Here is a 23,850-nt window from a genome sequence, read left to right as displayed (position 1 = left end):
CTGAAGCTCAAACGTGCTGCGTAACACAAGAATGGACCTCATTGGTTCTTGCTGAAGCTCAAACGTGCTGCGTAACACGAGAATGAACCTCATTGGTTCTTGCTGAAGCTCAAACGTGCTGCGTAACACGAGAATGGACCTCATTGGTTCTTGCTGAAGCTCAAACGTGCTGCGTAACACGAGAATGGACCTCATTGGTTCTTGCTGAAGCTCAAACGTGCTGCATAACACGAGAATGGACCTCATTGGTTCTTGCTGAAGCTCAAACGTGCTGCGTAACACGAGAATGGACGTCATTGGTTCTTGCTGAAGCTCAAACGTGCTGCGTAACACAAGAATGGACCTCATTGGTTCTTGCTGAAGCTCAAACGTGCTGCATAACACGAGAATGGACCTCATTGGTTCTTGCTGAAGCTCAAACGTGCTGCGTAACACGAGAATGGACGTCATTGGTTCTTGCTGAAGCTCAAACGTGCTGCGTAACACAAGAATGGACCTCATTGGTTCTTGCTGAAGCTCAAACGTGCTGCGTAACACAAGAATGGACCTCATTGGTTCTTGCTGAAGCTCTAACGTGCTGCGTAACACGAGAATGAACCTCATTGGTTCTTGCTGAAGCTCAAACGTGCTGCATAACACAAGAATGGACCTCATTGGTTCTTGCTGAAGCTCAAACGTGCTGCATAACACGAGAATGGACGTCATTGGTTCTTGCTGAAGCTCAAACGTGCTGCGTAACACAAGAATGGACCTCATTGGTTCTTGCTGAAGCTCTAACGTGCTGCGTAACACGAGAATGAACCTCATTGGTTCTTGCTGAAGCTCTAACGTGCTGCGTAACACGAGAATGGACCTCATTGGTTCTTGCTGAAGCTCAAACGTGCTGCGTAACACAAGAATGGACCTCATTGGTTCTTGCTGAAGCTCAAACGTGCTGCGTAACACGGGAATGGACCTCATTGGTTCTTGCTGAAGCTCAAACGTGCTGCGTAACACAAGAATGGACCTCATTGGTTCTTGCTGAAGCTCAAACGTGCTGCATAACACGGGAATGGACCTCATTGGTTCTTGCTGAAGCTCAAACGTGCTGCGTAACACAAGAATGGACCTCATTGGTTCTTGCTGAAGCTCAAACGTGCTGCGTAACACGAGAATGGACCTCATTGGTTCTTGCTGAAGCTCAAACGTGCTGCATAACACGAGAATGGACGTCATTGGTTCTTGCTGAAGCTCAAACGTGCTGCGTAACACAAGAATGGACCTCATTGGTTCTTGCTGAAGCTCAAACGTGCTGCATAACACTAGAATGGACCTCATTGGTTCTTGCTGAAGCTCAAACGTGCTGCGTAACACGAGAATGGACGTCATTGGTTCTTGCTGAAGCTCAAACGTGCTGCGTAACACAAGAATGGACCTCATTGGTTCTTGCTGAAGCTCAAACGTGCTGCATAACACGAGAATGGACGTCATTGGTTCTTGCTGAAGCTCAAACGTGCTGCGTAACACAAGAATGGACCTCATTGGTTCTTGCTGAAGCTCAAATGTGCTGCGTAACACGAGAATGGACCTCATTGGTTCTTGCTGAAGCTCAAATGTGCAGTGTCTAGCCTACTGACTGAGAAGCATGATATTGATGGTAAAACCCCCAAGGCTATTGGGAACCTTTATTTCAAGAAGAAAACAGTACCAGCAGCACTAGCTACTTGGTAAAAATAAAACTTAAAGAAAGCTTTGTAACTTACTCCATCGTGTTTTGGTTACTGGTGCCCATATTAACAGACCTTTCCTCCTGCCTCCTGCGCTTTTTTCTTCAGAGCGATAGGTGGCGCTGTTTGCACCATTCTCGTGAATTGCGACCAACACATTTCAGAAGAAGAAATCCAGGGGTCCTATCAGTACACAAATTGAACAAGGAGCGCTCCTTGACGGACATTTTGGTAATTATTAAACTATTTGTTTTATTTTGTCGTGTAAGAGCAATTCCAGAATGCCCTGTTTTAGTCGGTTTATTCGTTATAGGTGCAACGTGGTGAAATAACCAACAGTACCAAAGTTAACCAAGCCATCGGGCGAAGTTGCCACCGGTAGTTATTTATCAGCGTGCGACGCGTTTAATGCTCGTGTTTACATCTGAAAGAGCATACGTGACAAATATAATCATGTTTTGAAGATGCATGTTTTGTGTCCGTGCAGATGCTTTTAGCAAACTTCATATTGAGCTATTGGTTAGCTATGGGGCTAACTGTTGTCATAAGGAGGGTGGCTACGGTCATGTTGATTATAAATGTAAACCATTGAAACATAAGATATGTCGAGTCAGCTAAAACTGCTAAAATAAACAGTATTATCTGCATTGACTAATAAGTTAATAACCGTCTAGTAGTTAACATAATTGTTGTTTATTAATCGTTTATTAACCATCATCAGTAAATCATTTAACATAAATTATATCACTGTACATATGTAAAATTTATTTAGTATTTGCACAATTCACAATAATATTTTAAACCAATTTATCCTTTAAAGTTTCATTAGCCTGTATTTTTTATGGACAGTATTTCAGAAGTTCATTAAAAAGTCCTATCAGTTAATCACTATGGTCTGGTTTCACAGACAAGACTTAGATTAATCCAGGATATTAGGACATTGAAGTAGCTTTTATAAACATGACTGATGTGCATCCTGAGACAAAACAATGGCACTAAGTCGGTGCAAGTTGCTGGTTGCAGGACGACTCAACCTCTGCAGACAGTTTTAATGTTTATCAGACAATAACTACTCAAGATTTTGCTTTAGTATAATTTTCGGGACAATTAGGGCCGGATTCGGGACAACAGTTTCGATTTCGGGACGTCTGGTCACCCTAATTTCAGTCCAGGACTAGGCTTAAGCCATGTCTGTGAAACCACATTTGTTAATCTTTTTCTGTTTCTGGCACAAGGTATAGCATAGTTATTATGGGATAATCTACATGGGTAGTTGATGCATAACATGGTGATTTTTAATCAATGTATATAATATAATATACCAGGGAAGTCAATTCCTGCTCCTGTAGGGCCACTATCCTACAAAGTTTAGCTCCAACTTCCCCTCGGGGGAATCCATGCCAGCATTTAAAAGTGTGTTCCACTTCATGAAGTGGACAAGGGACGCTTATATGTGCTGCGTTCCACTCCACTTTAAGACACGCACTTGCGAACATCCCTAAGGCACTTCCATTTTGAAGTGCGTTCCACTTCGTGAAGTGGACAAGGGATATGGACAGACCCTTACTCCCTTGATTTTGACCGAGCGAGCGAGTCTACTTCATATATACACTTCAGGCAGCTTCATATACCACAATGCAAGGCTATTGTGACATCACCGCATATCTCGCTTAATTTACCCCACCACAAACAACTCTGATGTTTTAAATATTTTTAAAAGCATTTAAAACAACCCGAATACACACACACACACACACACACACACACACACACACACACACACACATATATATATATATATATATATATATATATATATATATATATATATATATATATATATATATATATATATATACATACATATAGAATGTTGCATTAAACAATTTCGTAAAGTAATAAAAATAAATCATAAATCATAATGGGCTCCAAGTGATCAAGGGCTTAGGGCGTTCCAGTTCAATCCATTGCAAATGTTCTGCCAGTAGTGGGCACTCATGCAACGTAAGCAATGACGCACACCCGAGTGAACGAGACGGAGGGAAATTCGCGAGTGAAGGGCATGATAAAAACGAACTGGAACGCAGCAATGGACAGACCCTCGCCCCCTTGATTTTGACAGAGGGAGCAAGTCTATTTAGATACGTTTTGTACACTTCAAGCAACTCTATATCCCACAATTCAACTTGATTTTGACATCACATCATATCACAATTAACTGAAGTGTATGAAATATGATTTATTTTGGGAATTAACTGCATAATATTTAATACATATGTTTTTGCTACCTTATGTTGATTGTTTACACCAGGGATGTCAAACTCAGTTCCTGGAGAGCCACAGCCTTGCAGAGTTTATCTTCAACCCTAATTAAACACACCTGATCCAGCTAATCAAGTCCTTCGGGCTTATTTGAAAACTAGAATGTGTGCTGGAACAGAGTTGGAGCTAAACTCTGCAGGGCTGTGGGAGTGGCTGTGAGTTTGACACCCCTGATATACTATTGTTTGTTTGTTTTTTCTTTTGTATAATTGTATTTTTTTCCAACATATACCTATAGGATTTTTTATATTTTCTCCAACAACTTATAGAATGGTGTATAAAACACAAATTTATAAGTAAAACAGTGGTTTGAATAATAAATCAGCTCTGTGGTGAATTTCAAGTGCTTAGTAGTATGTTTCATTTTAACCTTATGTACAAGTTCGTCTATTAGTGGGAGCTTGTGCAATGGAAGCAATAACGCACATCCAAATTCACAAGATGGAGGGAAGTTAGCGAGTGAAGGGCATACACATTTGGAGTGGAATGCAACCCAGGATGGTGGCCCCTAAAATATATATTTATATGGTTCAGTGTCATTTTATATTAAAGTCAATAATTTTATCCCTTAAAACTCACAATTTGCTTGTAAATATTGTTATGCATGCCTTAAAATAGCTTGATTGTAACTCTACACCCTTGTTTTGTGGCCATGCAATATGCAAATAGTTTATGCAAATTAGCCCTGCCTGCTTCACAGTAATGTTAAAAGGTTACTTCAGTGATTTAGCATAAGGGCTGTGGAATTAAAATTAGAATTTCAAATATTCGTCAAAATGTATTAAAAAATGCACATTCGAATGCAAAAATTGTGCATTCGAATTCTTGGTAGATGTGCGAGACTCCGCTACCAAGTTAATTTGTTAAATACGTTTAATAAAAAATATATATTATTGAAGTATAATGATTTTTTAAAGCTATTATTGTTTCAAAAAGCAGTCATGTCATCTGCTCAATTTATGAAATTACATGCATAATCTAACTTTATTGATTTCCCTTTTTATTGTTTTTCTGTCTGAAATCTCAGATGACTGCTTGACTCCCTTTACTGTCTGTAAAGGCTTGACGATGGATGTGTTAGATGCTGGTGCCAGTGAAAACAAAAGTGAAGCAGAGACTGTAGGCGCGCAAAGCCTGTATACGGCACTCGGCCTGTCATCAGAAGATGTGGATGCACTTGCTCAGATTCCAGAAAGTGAAATCAGCGTAGAGACCCTCCCTGATCTAATTATCCAGCTCAAAGCGAAAAGAGCACAGAAAGATTCGTCTACCACAGAAACTGAGCACAGAAGCAAGTCGCAGGACAAGCTGAGTTCACCCGAGCATGGCAGCAGTGACAAACGCAAAAGCCCCTCGTCTTCCGGTTCGGCACGGCGCTCCGAGAGCCACGGAAGCCATGAGCATCACGGCAAAGGGGACGGTCATAGGAAGGTCGAGAGCTACACAGGGGGAAGAAAGGACTTGAGATACAGAAAGTCATCCCGAGAAAGACAAAGTGTGGATCATGTGGCTGGGGAGACAGAGTTTGAAGACACCCCAACGGTTTTCCCACACAAATGCTCTCTCTGCAAGTGTATGCTGAATTCCATAAAGGTAAGAAGCAAAAACAAAACAAAGTGATAATATTGATGTGTTTATTAACATATGAGAGTGCCACTATGATACATAATAAATAAATAAAGCAAACACCTAGAATAGGTTGAAAAATATTGTAAAATCACACTATACAGTGCCCATTTAGGCCATCTGTTGTCAGTTTCACCCCATTTGTTTTTTACAATTAAATCTTACTCCTCTTTCTTATCAATCCTTTCCCAGAGGCAAGATGCCGCCGAGGCTGTTTACACCTGGTGTTAAAGGTATCGTTCACCTAAAAAGGAAAATGTGATGTTTATCTGCTTACCCCCAGGGCATTAAAGATTTAGGTGTGTTTGTTTCTTCAGTAGAACACAAATGAAGATTTTTCCTAATTCTAATTAGACCCCATTTACATGCATTATACGAGCAACGGTTGGAGTTAAAAATCTTAATTAAGTAAGCAGATAAACATCAAATTTTCATTTTTGTGTTAGCTATCCCTTTAAGATGCTCTTTGGTCGATCTGATCACAAGTGGACGACACTAAATTAGGGGTTGCCAACTCTCACGCATTTGACACACGCTCACTCTGCCCAAGTAAAACTCACCGCAAATTGGCCAACCCTGCTTTTGATATTTAACAATGTCTCAGCTTTCAAATTTTGTACGTTTTAACAGGAAGTTTAAACAATAAATATAGTTTTGGCACCTAATGTGGCATAATGGATCCCTGTAGCGCCTCAGTTAATGCCAGAGCCGTTGAAAAACAGAGTTGCTCATGCTTTGATCTCGCGGTGGTGCGGTCATGTGGTTCTCAATAGTTCTAAACAAATCGGCGTTGTCAATATATTTGAATGGCTTTAACCGGATAGACAACAGCTTCACTGTACAGGTATTCGCAGCAGTTATTGGTAAACATTACAGTATAGTGTGCATTGATTCATCAAAGTGTCAAAGTGTTTGATGATAGTGCCATCAAAGACATTTACAGTATCATTTTACTATGGAGAGGGATGGAGAGGCAACATTGTTTTAGTATTTAGTAGGATTTCCTTACTTATTTGTCTCACTCATAGTTCAATATAATGTACAATATATTTAATAAATCATATATTTTTTAATATTAATATACAAGATCTTTTTGTACTAAAATACTATTTGTGCAATAAATATGGTCCATTAATGACCACTTTTTTTTTCTTTCTAATATTTGTATTATTTATATCACAATTAGTGTAGTATTTAAAGCTGCAGGCAGTTGCTTTTTTTTGGTTAAAAATTATCAAAAAAATTAATTTAAGCGTGTACATAATCAGCCAGTGTTCAAAACGATCTCCTTACATTAGTCAGACTCACAACGGTAAGCTTGTTTTAATGATAATGTGTTTTTTTTTTTGCTTCCGTACGTCTTCGTGATCTTTTTTGTCCATTAGATTGAAAGATCTGACAAAGCCCACACATTTACTCGCCTACTTCCCCTCCCCTCAAAGAGATCAGGACAGAGTGGTTGAAAAATTGTCAAGAGATTATTTAAAACCAGGTGTGAATGGGATGTCTTCCTCGTCCACTTGTGATCCGATCGACCAAAACGAATCTTAATACCAGGTGTAAACAGTGCCCAAGAGACGTGTATTTCACACTTCTTTATAATGGTTTGATATCTTTCACAGCCATCTCTGTTTTGATGGAAATCCCCTGGCTTTACAATCACTGCTCAGTGAACCACAAGACTTGGTCCTCACAGCTTCATAATAAGGCTGCTACAATTGTTTATTATATATAAACAATAAAAAATACTCTGACAATAGATTTGGAAGTGGAGGAATGCGAAAATACTGTGTGGAAACAAAATGTCCTAGACAAGACAAGACAAGAATGAAGATATTTTAAGGGGGTTTGTTAGGCACAACATAAAGATGAGTTTAGTTACTGTGCCCTCATATATTTAAAAAATTGATACAAAAATCAGGGAGGGAATTTCTGCTCAAGATTGCGAGTATTGTAGCAAAAATAACTCTTATAACAACTAAATTGATAACTAAATAAATAAATGATTCAGCACATAATAACATTTCATAACTAAATACTGTAACGACTTGTTTTATAGGGTGTTGGTAATGTTGTTCTCTTTTACCCTCTGGTGCTGGTTACATGTCAGTAAAAAATGACAGAATTGTTTTATTTCAATAAAAGGATTGTACTATTTTATAGTTCTAAATGATATGTCTACAGTGGTTATAATTCATTTATTCACTTTTTGAGCATAGACCTGAAATTGTAATTCTCGAATGCTTTGATCTCTTTTTAAAGGTAACATATGGCAGATTTTTGCTAAAGTGAAAAAAGTTTTAAGAAGTTAACATGAAACGATGCATTGTTATGAAAAATGAACAAAAATACCATTTAAAATTATGTGAAATATATATATATATATATAAAATCATAAATCTAAACAAGTTGTTTTCCAAATTTGAGGTTGATAGCTCAAAAATGTTCTGTTTCATTTCTATTAAAAATATGTCTAAAATAAAATATTGAACAGAGAAGGGACAAAAGAGATGGATATGCAGGTGTGAACAGACTGAGAACTTTATCTTATTAGATGGAAATGTATATGGACAGCATTTTCCTTTTTGGGACATTTGCAAAAGAAGAAAAAGTTGAAAAGTAATACCTTTAATTTCAATATATTGTATCACAATACTCAGCATAACACAAAATGCTTATAATTGCAATAATATTGTATTGTGGCTTAAGCATCGTAATACTATCGTATTGTGAGGTCTCTGGTGATTCCCACCCCCTTTTTAAAAAAAGATGTATTGGTTATGGCTATTTTAAGGCTTCAGATGTAAATTATACAATCTGAATTTTAAGAATTTTTTGACCCGGCTTTGAGTTTGCATCCAACAAGTTCAAATGAGAAGAGAAAATATTCATATGAGATCAGCCTTATGATACTAACGTATTTGATTTACTGGAATATCCAAAATGTCTACTCATACAATTATGTACAATTTTGATCATTCTGTCCACCTCTTGAAAAGTTAACCATAGTAATATAGGCCTGTATTTGATTAGACATTTTTATTTGTGTTTGACAACTGATTTGAAATGATCATAATCTGTCATATTATAACATTTGAATGCATTTTTATCAAGTGCTCTGTTCTTTTGACTTTCAGACATGGAACGATCATCTGTCAGGTTTCCGCCACAAATCACACGAGTTCTCTCCACGAAGCTCTCGTTCATTTCTACTCTCGAAAAAAAGATCCTACAGCTCTGACCCTGTCGTATGTAAGGAACATCCCTTCCACACAAATAAATAACAAATAAATAACAGAATTGCCCCTGTTGCTTCCACATAGAAAGAGAGTGAATTAGTAATTATGTTGAAAACATTAAAGAGAATTAAAGACCCCAGAAAAGGGTTTCGTGGCTTTTAGTTCAAACCTGATAGTTTGTGACATAAGTTAAAACCTATTGGCGTAAGCCCTTCAGTATCTTGCTTCCCAACGCCCTGTTTAAATAGAAAACACATTATCACATGAAAGAGAACTGGCTCATCAAGCCATTTCATGGGGCCTTAACATTTTAATGAAAGGCATGTAATTCATTTTAATACTTGCATAGGGTACTGTATAATCTTAATAACAACAAATAGTGATGATAAATTGATTTTCCTCTTTAAGGGGATCAGTTCATGACCACCACCTCAGACCGTCTATACCCTCCTAAGGTAAATGTATTGATGTAATACTGTTTTATGTTAATTAATGCAGTTTATTACTTTATTATTTGTGCAGTCAAATCTAAATTTGTCTTGTTGCTATATTGTCCACAGCCCAATACAAGAGTGGTCGTTGCCAAGTTTTCTATGGGCGCTGTGACCGTGGAGGAGCTTTTAGTGCTTGGAAAACCATTCGGCACAGTTGTGAAGCACCTAGTGTTCCCAGCAAAGGTAATAATAACACACCAGAAAGACATTCTGGATTTATACACAGTTATGAACCGTTTTGTAATTTCTTGCCAGCAACATTGTTTTGCTCACTATTGATTTATTGTATTGTGTTTGAGCTGTAGACGTTTACGTGTGCCCTGTGATATTGCCGGTTTCTGTGAACGGAACTTGACTCTTCCTATAATCTTTAACACAATTTTTTTTACAGAGTTTTTTTTTGTAAGGTTCATGATCAAACCCTGTTTTTATTTAACTGTTAGATCATAGTAGACACAAATAAAACCAAGCTCATTACCATGGGTATATGGTTTCTAAAATAAATAAATAAATAAAAATAAACTATAGAATTTGTAATAAAAAATATTGAAAACATGTAGAACATACGAAAACCAGCCTATATAGAAGTGATCTGTATTCCGCAATATTTAATGCAGCATGTTTTAATAAATAATAAATCAGCATATTAGAATGATTCTGATAGATCATGTGATGCTGAAGACTAGAGTAATGATAAATTCAGCTTTGCATTACAGAAATAAATTATATTATAAATGTATATATAAAATATAAAAATAAATATCAATTCAATAATTAATATAATATTTAAATAATTTAATATTTAAATACAATAATATATAAATAAGAAAAATATTATTTCAAATTGTAATAATATTTATAATATTACTTTTTAATAAAAAAAAATCAATGTTTTTGATTAAATAAATGCAGGCTGGATGAGCTTATGAGACTTCTTTCTTAAAGTTCCCAAACTTTTGACCGATACTGTAAGGCCGGGCGGTATATCAAGTTTGTACTAAATATCGATATATTTTTTAGAAACTATATGGAATAATGCAAGGCCGTTTATGAGTAATTTATTTTTTTAAAAAAGCTTTAAAGCCTGGATCCCATGAATTAAGTTTAATGTTTTATGAACTTTTTAATAGTTAATGAATTTTAATTTAAGTAAATTGTTCATTCAATACAAGCCTCAAGAAAGATAGATATCAGTATCTTACATAAATTCGGTGTAAACGGTTTATGTTATTGTTTTGAAAAGAATAGTTCAATCCAAAATGTCATCATTCACTCGCCCTAATGACATTCCAAACCTGAATGACTTTCTTTCTGTGGAACATAAAAGAAAATAATTTGAGTCTGTTTTTTTTTTTTTTTTGTCCATAGAATATAAGTCACGTGGAACCAAAATAGTTTGGTTGCCAACATTCTTCAAAATATCTTTTGTGTTTCACAGAAGAGAGTGAGTTATACAGGTTTGGAATGACAGGAGGATAAATCATGACAGCTTTTAAAAGCAGAACATTTACTCTACTTGCTCAAAACATCCTAGCTCAAAATCAGTGCTTTACTGTCAAGGGCATTTCAATGTGACAAAAGTGCAATATTAAGTTTTTATTAACTGAATTTGCAGTCATTATTTGCCCTTGTCCTAGTCCTGTTTACTATTTTTAATTAAAGGCCCTAACCCTAGCAAAAACATGAAATGTCATGGCCCCAAGCCCAGCCTTGATGAGACCCATTGTCTTCTATCATGTTCATCGTGCATAACTCAGGGTTTCATGACACTTTTAAAGTGTTAGTTCATCAAAAACATTGTCATATTGTTCCAAATCTTCATGTTGTGTTCCAGAAATCATTCACTCTCTCACACTTGCCTATGAAACCGGTCTTAAAAACCCTCTCATTGTTTTTGTTATTAAAGGTGCATTAATATTTGTTTGCTGGGCAACAGGGTTTTTTGGAGTTTAGCTCTCACAAAGAAGCTCAGAATATGGTCAGTCACTTCCAGTTGAAACCAGCCTTCATCAAGGAGAACCGAGTCGTCCTCTACTTATCACCAACAGTTGAAGGCATTCATGTGAGTACAAATCACATCCTATACGCCAAGTTTCACAATGTTTAAAAGTCTATCCATTTATCATGGATTTCCTAAACAGTTGCATATTTCTTGGATATTTCTGATTGGCAGGCACCACCCAAGTTTGATGAGCCTTCACAAAAAAGAACAAAGCGCTCACCTTCTGTGGTTTGTTTTTCGCGTTTGCCTCTCGGCGAGGGCGTCGAGGCTGAAGTACTAGAGCTTGCGGGCATGTTTGGTGAGGTGTGGCAGTCAAAGTTCACAGAGTGTAAGGTAAGATTACCATCCTAAAGAACTTGTGATGCCAGCTGATGTGTAGAAACTCAAGAGACTCTACTGTAGGGGTGTCCCCGACTAAGGATTTACACATTCGAATCAGAATTGCTGAATATTTCTATACGGCATTTCAGAATGTTTGTAAACAATCGGCACCAAGATACTTCCGGGTGGCAGAACGCGAGCGGCTTCTACTGACCAACTCAAGAGATCCAGCCGGCTACTGTAAACATAGTTAAATACATTGTTGTTGATTAAAGTTGAAACTATGACGAAAACGTGTTGTGTTTGAAGTTGCGCCGTCAGATATACAGCAAAAGTTGCAGGATTTTATTGATTTAATTCAGAAAAAAGTGAATATATCAGGCGGATCCTGTGGATGAGGAGGTTAAAGCGTGTGGACATCGTCAAAAGTAGTGCTATAGAGTAGTATTCTCAAAATGGTCCATCAACAAAATCATAGCAGAGCATAATTATCTTCATCTGGTGAAATTCAAGACTAATATTAGTAAACTTTAGATCTCTTTTAAAGATCGAACTTATTGCCAGTCACTGCCTGAAGTAAACGTATTAGTTGTCCAGTGTGTGAGCATGTTGTGAATGTGGTTTTTATGTTCTGAAGAGCAGGAACCTGCTGAAAATCAGTTTTATACTGAGCCAGGCCCGATTGTCCATAATCTTTTCCTGTTTTAAAAATAAATAAATAAATAAAAAGCTAAATTTTGAATCGACTTCTGACAGAAGAGCTGCATGGTGGGTGTATTTTGTAGCACAGGGTGAAATCAGTATTGATGATTTGAGGGAAATATAATATACATTTAATATAAAACCTTAAAATGGCGCTGTGTCGCGCAGCAGGATTTTAAACAACCTTCTGAGTCGCTGCAGACAGGCATTGAAAACAATGTTTTCAAATTTTAAAGACGTGGCACGGCGCAGCACTGAGCTTCGTGTCTGGTGTGCAACCCCTTTAAAGGCGCCACGTCTCTAAAATATTGAGCACCCCCGTATTGCCAAAATGGTATGATCCTCGTTTTATAACTCCCGCGAAGATTAGACTGTGAGGTTGGTGGTCGAATCCGACTCCACATATCAATGCCTCGAATCTTCGACTATTCGGGGTCACCCGTACTGTACTGTAATGAATTTTGTGCTCTCTTTTAAAGTACAATTATAGGGCTGTGAGATATGCATTGACGTATTTTTTGATGTAAGTGCATAGTACTTAAGGCCACCTAATATAAGGTGGGGCCATTTTACTTGTTCATTTTGAGAGCACTTATGCAAACACATCACTGTTCTCTTTGTGTTGTTGTGTGTGTGTTCAGGCTTTGATAGAGATGGTTGACTGGCGTGACGCCGACATCATGGTGAAGTATTACTACAGTAACCCACTGAGGATTCAAGGCAAAAGTGTCAAAGTGGCCATGTCCCACATCACCAGCCTGCAGTAAGTGACTGCTGATATCCCAAACCCTATTTAGACTATAGGTCTGTTTTGAATGTGTCTTTCCAAAACTGTGCATTCGATGAAACTCGGGCCCTGTCTACACTAACACGGGTATTTTTAAAACCGTAGCTTTTTCTATGCGGTTTGGCTGTTCGTCCACACGCAAACGCTGTATCCGGTTACTGAAAAAAAACTTAGATCAGGGTGAAGATTTTTAGAAACTCCGGTTGCAGCATTGTCGTGTAGATGGTGAAACCGGAGATTATGCCTTGTGAAGTCTAAGTGTGCGGCGTTCACTTTTTTGTTTGAAAATGATCGCCCAACTAATTGATTATCAAAATAATCGTTAGTTGTAGCCCTACAAACATATAGCTTTTACTCTGATTAAAGACCATTTCTTCCTACAAAATAACTTTTCACATATTTTTATTTAAAGTCAAGGCTCTCTGAGGCATGCCACCATCAATTACATTTTCCCTTCCTGCTGTTAAAAGCATTTGACCCACGTTAACTCTTTGACCAACACTACAATCGTGATAACGCATGATGTGCATATAGTTTAGTATAGTAGTTTAGTAGATATAATAAACAACATGGGGTCCTAACTCATTTCAGAAACTAAATACTTTAAATGTAACCAGTGTTGTGTATAAAGAAGGCGTAGAAGTGTCATGGAAATGAATAAGTAATAGAATTTCGATAGTCAATATGAATTCTTGATTACTGGAAAAGTCAATCCATTGGTCAACAAAATTGGCAACAGCCTCGGAAAAACAAGAAGTTTAATATTTGATATCACTTATATAATTTAAAATTGATTTGAAAAACTGATGTGTGCATTTTTTTAAGCACCCATTTATGATCATCCAGTTAAATAATGAATATAACAATGAAATGTTATCTTGATTTATTTTATTATGCTTTTTTGATTTAATTAGGTGTTTTTCATTGATAAAGGTAATTTTAATTATAGCATGCTAGTTGTTGTTGTTGAGGTTCTCTTTGGGAGTGACGAGGATGGATAGGATCAGGAATGAGTACATCAGAGGGACAGCACATTTGAGATGTTTTGGAGACAAAGTTAGAGGCCAGGTTGAGATGGTTTGGACATGTTCAGAGGAGGGAGAGTGAATATATTGGTAAAAGGATGCTGAGGTTAGCGCTGCCAGGCAGGAGGTCAAGAGGAAGACCAAAGAGGAGGTTTATGGGTGGGACATGAAAGCAAGCGGTCTGGGTCTGAGAGAAGAGGATACAGAGGATGGGACTAGATGGAGGCAGATGATTCGCTGTGGCGACCCCTGAAGGGAACAGCCGAAAGAAAGTTGTCGCTCACTAAATCCTAAAAGTTACTTTTGATATTCACTGTTTTGCGGTGTTAGCACTAAAGATAAACATTCAGAACAAAAGGTTTTTCAGACTATGAGTTTGTTTGTGCAAGACTACTATAAAAAAGATTTAAAAATTGTAATTTATTCATGCACGATTTATATTCATACCTAAACCTGTAAATGAGTTTCACATGAAGCGTTCATGTCAGATGCTGTATATTTTGGGAAATTAAGGAAAAGAAGAGAATAATGCCTTCACAACTGTCTGTGACACATTACCTGAATATTGAGTTATGAATAATCACAGAGGTTGTCAGTAGAGCTTATAATGAAAATTTCACTTACAAGGAAAATTTTGTCCTTATTTGAATACCAATCCATTTGTTTGTCTTTTTTTTTCTCAGAGAAAACACTACTGAGCCTCTATCCAGAAAATCAGACTCAAGCAAATACAATAGACCAAGAGAGGAGTCCACATCTAGCAACAAGGACAAAAGCGACAGCTCAAACCTGGAAGCCACAGAGAAAGAAAACAAATTGGAAAGTGAAGACAAGGTGCTCGATAACGAGGAAGGAATTCAGTTGGAGGATGAACCTGGGCTGCTTGATGAGGGGACAGATGACACTGGGGTTAATACAGAGGGGGAAGATAAAAAGGGGGAGGAGGAAAGGTTGGAAGAGGACGAGGCTACTACTGCTGAGGAGGAGAATAAAGAGAGAGATTCAGAACAGAATCCAGATGAACAGGTTAGTTTGACACTTTACCACATGACATTTTTAAGTTAAAATATGAAGAAACTAATATAAGTAAGGATAGCCCTGTTACCTGATTATGATCTCAGAACATTGCTCTGTTTGTCTGTGCAACCAAATGTGTATGTTTGGGATGCGAGAAGTACTATTCATTAGTATTACCATTCCCATCCAATATGGCTGCCGGCCATCATCCAGGTGGATGCTGCACATTGGTGCTGGTTGAGGAGATTCCCCCCCTTCTATATGTAAAGCGCTTTGAGTACCTAGAAAAGTGCTATTTAAATATAACTAATTATTATTATTATTTCTCCAGGACGATGCAGAATTTCCAGAGAACATAGAGGATTTTGTGACATTAGATGAGCTGGACAACACTGCAACGACTGATTCAGCTTTAGGTTAGTACAATTCAAACCACTCCTGATATCTACTTAAATCACTTTTTTCTAACCTCCTATTGACACTTATAATTAAACTGTTTTTGCAGCTTAGTTTTGATAAATTACTTTTTAGACTGCAAATAATTTTGCTGCAAAAATACAGTAAAGTCCCAATTTAAAATCTCACATAAAAAGGAGATTCCTGGTGTTTGTGAAAGTAGTTACATATGTGCATATTTACCAGCAAAACAAACACAAAATAACAGATTTGCACAAGAGCACACTCTAACAAATCAAAAACAAGTATAAAACAGCGGTACACATCAGATGAGAATTGAAACTTGTATATATATTCTGAACATTTTTATATATATATATATATATATATATATATATATATATATATATATATGTATATATATATATATATATGTATATATATATATATATATATATATATATATATATATATATATATATATATATATATATATATATATATATATATATATATAGTGTCACTTTTGCTTACGTGATCTGTTATTGTGTGACAATGTTTCTATTTACTTTACTTCCTGATATTTTTTTGGACACATCTACATGGTCAGTAAATAAAAAACACATTTTTTTTTACTGAAAAGTGTCTACAATAATCTAATAAATGGCCATAACTTGCTTAGGGATTGTTACATGTAGACAACATTTCATCTGGAAGTCTAAAACATCCAAGTATAATTTTCTAAAGAAAAAAAAAAATCCAAACTACAGGAGGTTCTGAAAACCACCTACATTTTGCTGGTGTTTTCATTAATTCTGGTAAATGCATTCATTCTCAGACAAAATAAATGTATAATTAGGATTGGAAATGAGCTAGATTAAAACTTCAAGCCTGTTTAAAATGATATATAAATGTTATGCTGTACAGGTGATTCAGGTGCTCCAAAAATGTTCTAGGTCTTTAAGTGTTAAATATTACATAAATATTTATAGGGCATAAAAAATAAAACATATGCAGAATGAATTGTTCACAACAAAATCACTAATGTGCATTTAAAGGTGCAGTGTGTAAATTTAGGGGCATCTAGCGGTAAAGTTGTAAATTCCTGCCTAACGCTCACCCCTCCCTTTCTAAGCACACAGAGAAACTAGCTAGCGCTCTGACAGAGTGACTAGCGCTCGGTAGAAAAGTTTGTCCATTTAGGGCTATTGTAGAAACATGGCGGCGCAAAATGCTGACTTCACTGTAAGGGTACCCGCGGCGTATGGAGATAGAAACCGCTCATTCTAAGGTAATAAAAACATAACGGTTCATTATGTAAGGTCTTTATACTCCACTGAAAACATAGTTATCCATATTATATTGCATTTCTGTCAGTAGAGCCTCAATAAATTCTACACACATTAACAAATAGTGACTTTTAATTTTATGTCAACTTTTAATTCATCATGGAAATTTCTTCATGATATGATCCCTTTAAAGGGGTACTTCAGCGCTGGGAAGATGAATCTGTATTTAAACTGGGTCATTAATGTAGTAGAAATGCGAAATTATTTTTTAATTTGGTGCTTTTCTAAGAAAATGTATTTTTGTCTCATGGGGATGAAAGACTACAATTCCCAGAATGGTTCGCTGCCCTGTGAGGCCATTCCCAAAGCCACCGCTACTGGATTACAGAGACTGAGTTCCTACAATTAAATACTGCACGTGTCTGTTCAATATAACGATCGAGTTGCCGCGTGAGTTTCACAGCTGACTCAGATTAGGAGTCAGATTACATTTAACGTCATAAATGAGTTGATGAGCTCTAGTGATGAGAGCTGAGGTAATCGCGACCACATTCACGGCATACATTCACAACGCGTTTTCAGTTCATGCCTTTGGAAGCTTAACTTTCATAGAAATTAATTTGAGAAGTTAAAACACTTACATTGCTTAGCATCCGTTTAAATTAATGCCTGTAGCTGAGCTGTGCTGTAGGTGTGATCTCCATTCCCCATGCACGAAATGAAAACATGCGGAAATGGCTCCCTCTGCTGGCTGTAGTCTTTAGCCTCTGGGCAATCATTCCTCTCGTGACGCAAATATCGTCAATTTGCGTCACGAGAGGAATTTTTCCAGATATAAAATACATAAATCTCTCGTCTCAGGGGGATATAAGAGGGGGGAGCACGATCATTTGAATATATTCCCGGGTTTCTACTGATACAAAGCCATATGTTAATCGCTGAAGTAACCCTTTAAGATTTAGAGTTCTCCCACAATGAGTTTTTAATCTATAACAGTAACGCTTTTCCCCATTTATTCCAGATCCCCCTGGGTTCCAGGTAAGGCTCACATCTCATTTTTCTTGCTTTAGTTGGTGGATATTTTTGAACATAAACATGCTGTATATATTTCCAGTTTAACAGTATGAGCAAAAGCAATGTTTATTTGTCTGCACATGCTCACAGGATGGTAAAGTAGTGGTGGTTTGGCCCGTAAAGAAGACAATTAACTTGATGAAGGATCTTTGCAATCTGACTGAACCCTTTGGCAGTATGGTGAAACATGCTTTGTCCATGTACAAACAAGAGGTCAGTGTTATGTGTTTGCATTTGGTTGGGTAAATGTTTTCCCCTTTTAAATAACATCTTTATTTGAACAGGTTTTCCTGAAAATCCTAACTTGTTTATTTCTTTTTAATCCACTGTTTTCAGTGGATGGGTGAAAAATGTTTACTAAACATTATTTGTATTTTCAGTAATTTGTAATATTAGCACAGTATATTAAATAACCATAATATGTTGTACAATAGTGTTTGTATTTTTATTATTATTATTATTAATACAGTAGTACACAGGATGTGAATTCATAACTAAACCTAACGTTTGTGTGAATTTTCTTACTTGCATAACACTTTGGGAAAGGTTGAATTTTTTAACATTAAAAATTAAAAACCATACCTTAACTATATTTAACCGTGGTTAATTATTTTTGTACTTTCTGCATGTACTGCATTTTTAAAAGCACTTTTTAACATTACAAGTTAAAAACAAAGGATATGTTTACATTAGGGAATGCACTAAAATAATATTGATGAGCTAATAATGAGCTAAAATGATAATAAAAAGCCAGAGGCCTTGTGACTAGCAAGTTGTGGGTATTACTCTCACTCATTATTGTGTCTTTTAACCATAATACTACAATTGTGAAGTTTTGCCTTTAGATGTCTTGTGTCTATGTGTGTTCTTGTAGGCTATGATTGAACTGGAAACCGTTGAAAAAGCCAGAGAAATGGTCCAGTACTACAGAGCGCACAAGGCAAAGCTATGTGGCAGACCGGTGTCTATTTCCATGTGCCGTTCCATGAAAACAATAGAGGTATTGTGCTATGAAAACATACTTGACAGAGAAACATGCCATTAACATCCAATGTACTAGTGATCACAACATTCTTTCAGCCAAAGACTTGGTTCACTACAAAAAAAGAGAAAGAAAATTCTGTTTTTTATTCTCCCTCATGTGCTCTCAAATATGATTTATTTTCATAGAACACAAAAGGAAGTGTTTAGAAGAATTTTAAGATTGCAGTTATACACAATCACAAGAAAAACATGAACATTTACAATCTAAAAAGTGGAGTATAACAAAAGGATAAATCAAACTTTGGAACGCGGTGAAATGCGAAACTTCTTCACGTGCACTTGCGTTTCCGGGCTCCAGCATTTGTATGCATAGAAATGGAACAAAAAATGTAGTGTGACTGCATCTTAAGGGCTGCAACACAACTAAATATGAAAAAAGGAAGGGGTCTGAATACTTTCTGAATTCTCTCTGTGTTGGCTGTAGGAAATTGTGGGCAGTGCTTTTTTCATATGTAGCCTCAAGCTGCCACAAGCAGCAGCGATCCAAAGTATGTGCAGGGTATACATTATAAAGATTGCTCGCAGGAAGCAAACTTCCCGAGGAAAGAATATATGAAGAACAGCAGACTTATTGAATTTACAGCAGCCTAATTATTGAATTTGCATCTGACTTTTTTTTTTGTGGACTTTTGTGAGTAAATAATGACATCCCTGACATTCGTTCAGTGAACTGTTCCTTTGCTTATATTAATGACTGAAAAATGCAGTCAGGGTACAGGGAAGTGTTGTAGTGATGTATTTTTTTAGGCCAACCTAGAAGTTTGTATCAACCTGGTACCCTCAACAAGTCAAAAGCTAAATAAAGGCTATAAACAAACTACACCATGGTCACATGACTTCAACATCACCACCATTAAGCCAAAACCATTTCTCTGGAAGTTTTAAATTGACTAGTTTATAAGATGATGATTATAAACACAATGAGGCTGTGAAAGCAACTAGTGAGTAGATGAGTTTATCTGTTCGATGTGAAGTTTAATGTTCCCCCAACCTCTGGAGTCACATCAAGTTCTTTTAGATATATTATTTTTTGATAAGCATCACTGGTGGCCCTCTCATCTGCTTTAGATTTTATTCCTCCGGCAGCTCTCAATTTGCCCAGCTTAAAAATTTCAGATCATACTATTCATCTTTTACCAATGGTGTTCCTCAATGCTCTGTTTTAGGCCCCCTTTTATTTATAATTTACTTACTACCTCCTGGTAATATTTTTAGGAAATACTGCATTATTTTTATTGCTATGCGGATAACACCCAGCTCTATTTGTACTCCAAGCCAAATTCTACTTTTCTTTCTTCTCTCTTTGACTGTCTAGAAAAGATTAAATCCAATAAAATGTTTTTTATGCAATTTTTTAAAGCTGAATTTTAATAAAACAGAGGATCTCCTTGTTGCCACTAAATCCAATTAAACAAAATCCAACAGCTTTTCACTCTCCATTTATAATCTCTCCATCTTCTCAGTTTAAAGCCCTATTACGACGGGATTAGTTTAACATGGGGAGGTAGAGGTAATTTTACCTCAGGACGTCCGTAATATTGATGGCCAATTCGCACAGGATAAGACATCTCAGTAAAACTTACAGAAGTAGGATGGGTAACTCACTATACGCACCACAGTAACCTCCTTGTTGTCATGTGCGTATGACATTGCTTCCTGTTATCACGTGAGATATTACACTCACCTAAAGGATTATTAGTAACACCTGTTCATTTTCTCATTAATGCAATTATCTAATCAACCAATCGCATTGCAATTGCTTCAATGCATTTAGGGGTGTGGTCCTGGTCAAGACAATCTCCTGAACTCCAAAGTGAATGTCAGAATGGGAAAGAAAGGTGATTTAAGCAATTTTGAGCGTGGAATGGTTTTAGTGACAGACGGATCGGCCTGAGTATTTCACAATCTGCTCAGTTACTGGGATTTTCACGCACAACCATTTCTAGGGTTTACAAAAAACGGTGTAAAAAGGGAAAAACATCCATTATGCGGCAGTCCTGTGGACGAAAGTGCCTTGGTGATGCTAGAGGTCAGAGGAGAATGGACCGACTGATTCAAGCTGATAGAAGAGCAACTTTGACTGAAATAACCACTCGTTACAACTGAGGTATGCAGCAAAACATTTGTGAAGCCACAACACACACAACCTTGAGGCGGATGGGCTACAACAGCAGAAGACCCCACCGGGTACCACTCATCTCAACTACAAATAGGAAAAAGAGGCTACAGTTTGCAAGAGCTCACTAAAATTGGACAGTTGAAGACTGGAAAAATGTTGCCTGAAAATGGAAGAAGCTAAACATGACAGTCAATCTCCCTCGGACTGGGGCTCCATGCAAGATCTCACCTCGTGGGGTCTCAATGATCTTAAGAAAGGCTAGAAATCTGCCCAGAACTACACGAGAGGAGCTGGTCATTGACCTGAAAAGAGCTGGGACCACCGTTTCCAAGGTTACTGTTGGTAATACACTAAGACGTCATGGTTTGAAATCATGCATGGCGCGGCAGGTTCCCCAGATATGACAGAGTTCAGACTGGCGCTCATGTTGTGTTTGCTCACTTGATAAGAGCAACATCATATGCACATGAAGACGAGGAGGTTACCGTGGTGTGTAAAGCGAGTTACTCCTCCCACTTCTGCTAGTTTTACTGATGTGTCTTATCCTGTGCAAATTTTCCATTAATATTAAAGACGTCCTGAGCTAAAATTACTTTACCCCCATGTCCCCATGTTAATCTAATCCTGCCAAATAGGGCTATTGTCTGTAATGATTTACTGTGAGATGGCACATTTGGACGGGACTAAAATCACAGAAGAACCTCTGGTAATAATTACATTACCCCCACCTCCCCATGTTAAACTAATCCCGTCCGAATAGGGCTCAAGAGTCTGGGTGTTGTCCTTGATAGTTCTTTCTTTTGATACACATGTGAACAATTACTCGTTCAGCATATTTACACGTACGTAACATTTGCCGTCTTCGTCCATTTATCACATCCAATTCACAGTCATTCTTGTACCCACTTTAGTCACGTTGCACATTGATTATTGTAGCAATCTCTTATTTGGGTTACATCCCAAACTTCTTCATAAACTTCAGTTGGTCCAGAACTAATGCCCGTATAATTACTAGAACCTCCTTCATTGAGCATACACTGGCTCTTCACAGTCTTGCACCCTCACATCTTTTAGACTTCATAATTACACCCCCAAGCGTACTCTTAGATCTTCACCTGTTTCCCTTGTTGTACCCTCCGTTTGTATATTCACTATGGGGGTCCAGGGGCGTTCAGCTGTGCGTCTCACAATTTATGTGAAAGGGATCATCTGACTACTTTAAAATCATGTCTTAAAACGAATCGATTTAAAAGAGCTTTCTCTGATCAATTATAAATGATCTAATGTTATACAGCTGTTGTTTTGTTGTATATATGTCTTGTTTTTCATGACCATCACTCAGCTGTAGTGTCCTTGAGTGTTTCACTACTGACCTTAATTCAGGCATTTAACTAAAAACCCATAAATAAAAACATTGAGTTTATGGAACCAGAAGTGCTAAAATGCTACATTTCCAGGTTTTCCCTAGACAAATATGCCATTCCTACAGCGCACTATTGAATGATTGTCCTTTTTTTCCTGATTGAAAAATGATTGTGGTGGTTTCTCAATCCCTTGTATCCTTTTTAGAGCCCTAGTGGGAGATCCATTTTCATCAGCGGTCTTCCCAACCAGAGGTTTCAGCATAAATACACAAAGGAATCCCTTTTAAAGCTGGTTAAGCCCTTTGGAAAACTGACTGCCTACTCTCTGTCCAAGCATCAAGCAACGGTACATATACACACATTTTCCCCTCATCATTATCTATGATGATCTGCACCGAGAAGTTTTTGCTATTTATTTTTCCTGAGCTGTCACCTTCTTCCTCCTCAGTGTTACATGCAATTGGATAGTGTAAAGGCAGCTGAACTAATGGTTGCGCAGTACAGTCGGCGGCCTTGCAAATTTTGGGGGTCGGTGCTGAAGATAGCCATGAGCAGGAAAGGGGACTCTCTGATTCCATGGTAGGTGAATGTGTCTGTCATTTCAGTGCAACTCGTGTTCACATTAACACCGTCAGTGAATAAAGTGGATGCCCAATTTACACAATACATTTCCATCCTTGTCTTTGGAGTAGTATAGGCATTAGCAGGGATGTACTGTTGGCCTCAACAATATTTGAGTGCACTTATATCAGAGCACACAAATATTAGAGCTAGTGAAATCTGCAAACAAAACATGCTATTTCAGTAATAACACTTTTCTGAAGTTCAGCACATTAACTGTAGACATGTCCTTTTTTTATTATCAGTATTATCTGACAATTATCTGACTATTTAAAAATATTATCAACAATATGAATGATTGTAGGTGTGTATAAACATATTGTGTAAATGACTACCTTGACTTTTAAAAATTACTTTGGTGAAACATACACAAAAATTGGAAACTAACTCTGACTCTGTACGCAATTGGATAGTTCCTCAACCAATCAGACAGAAAGAGGTGTGATCAACAGGCAATGACCCATCGTTTCTCTAGCTGTCATTGGGCCCTATTTTAACGATCTGAAACGCAAGTGTCAAAGCGTGAAGCGCAAGTAACTTTGTGGGCGGGTCTCGGCGCTGTTGCTATTTTCCCGGCGGGATAAATGGCTCTTGCGCCCGGCGCAAATCTAAAATGGGTTGGTCTGAAGTAGCTTCATTATTCATAGGTGTGGTTTGGGCGTAACGTGAATAAACCAATCAGAGCGGCATCCAACATTCCCT

The 23,850-nt window shown here is 37.2% G+C and overlaps 1 protein-coding gene across 1 annotated transcript in view; it reads left to right on the top strand.

Moving 5' to 3' along the window:
• Window positions 1-1,811: 1,811 nt before the first annotated feature.
• zgc:152816 (uncharacterized protein LOC777712 homolog) overlaps window positions 1,812-23,850 on the top strand; it is a 28,829-nt gene continuing 6,790 nt past the window's right edge. The window contains exons 1-15 of the mRNA XM_067437678.1: window positions 1,812-1,937; window positions 5,056-5,621; window positions 8,792-8,906; window positions 9,302-9,348; window positions 9,454-9,570; window positions 11,324-11,449; window positions 11,561-11,722; window positions 13,054-13,175; window positions 14,908-15,250; window positions 15,573-15,657; window positions 17,948-17,964; window positions 18,091-18,213; window positions 18,875-19,000; window positions 22,733-22,873; window positions 22,976-23,106. Coding sequence (XP_067293779.1) covers window positions 5,097-5,621; window positions 8,792-8,906; window positions 9,302-9,348; window positions 9,454-9,570; window positions 11,324-11,449; window positions 11,561-11,722; window positions 13,054-13,175; window positions 14,908-15,250; window positions 15,573-15,657; window positions 17,948-17,964; window positions 18,091-18,213; window positions 18,875-19,000; window positions 22,733-22,873; window positions 22,976-23,106 — 2,180 coding nt within the window. The 5' untranslated portion in view covers window positions 1,812-1,937; window positions 5,056-5,096. The remainder of the gene's footprint in view (window positions 1,938-5,055; window positions 5,622-8,791; window positions 8,907-9,301; window positions 9,349-9,453; window positions 9,571-11,323; window positions 11,450-11,560; window positions 11,723-13,053; window positions 13,176-14,907; window positions 15,251-15,572; window positions 15,658-17,947; window positions 17,965-18,090; window positions 18,214-18,874; window positions 19,001-22,732; window positions 22,874-22,975; window positions 23,107-23,850) is intronic.

Source organism: Pseudorasbora parva, chromosome 3, assembly GCF_024679245.1.
Source record: "Pseudorasbora parva isolate DD20220531a chromosome 3, ASM2467924v1, whole genome shotgun sequence".
Lineage (NCBI taxonomy): Eukaryota > Metazoa > Chordata > Actinopteri > Cypriniformes > Gobionidae > Pseudorasbora > Pseudorasbora parva.
Note: the sequence above shows the minus strand (reverse complement) of the source record. Positions and strands in the feature narration are given on the sequence as shown.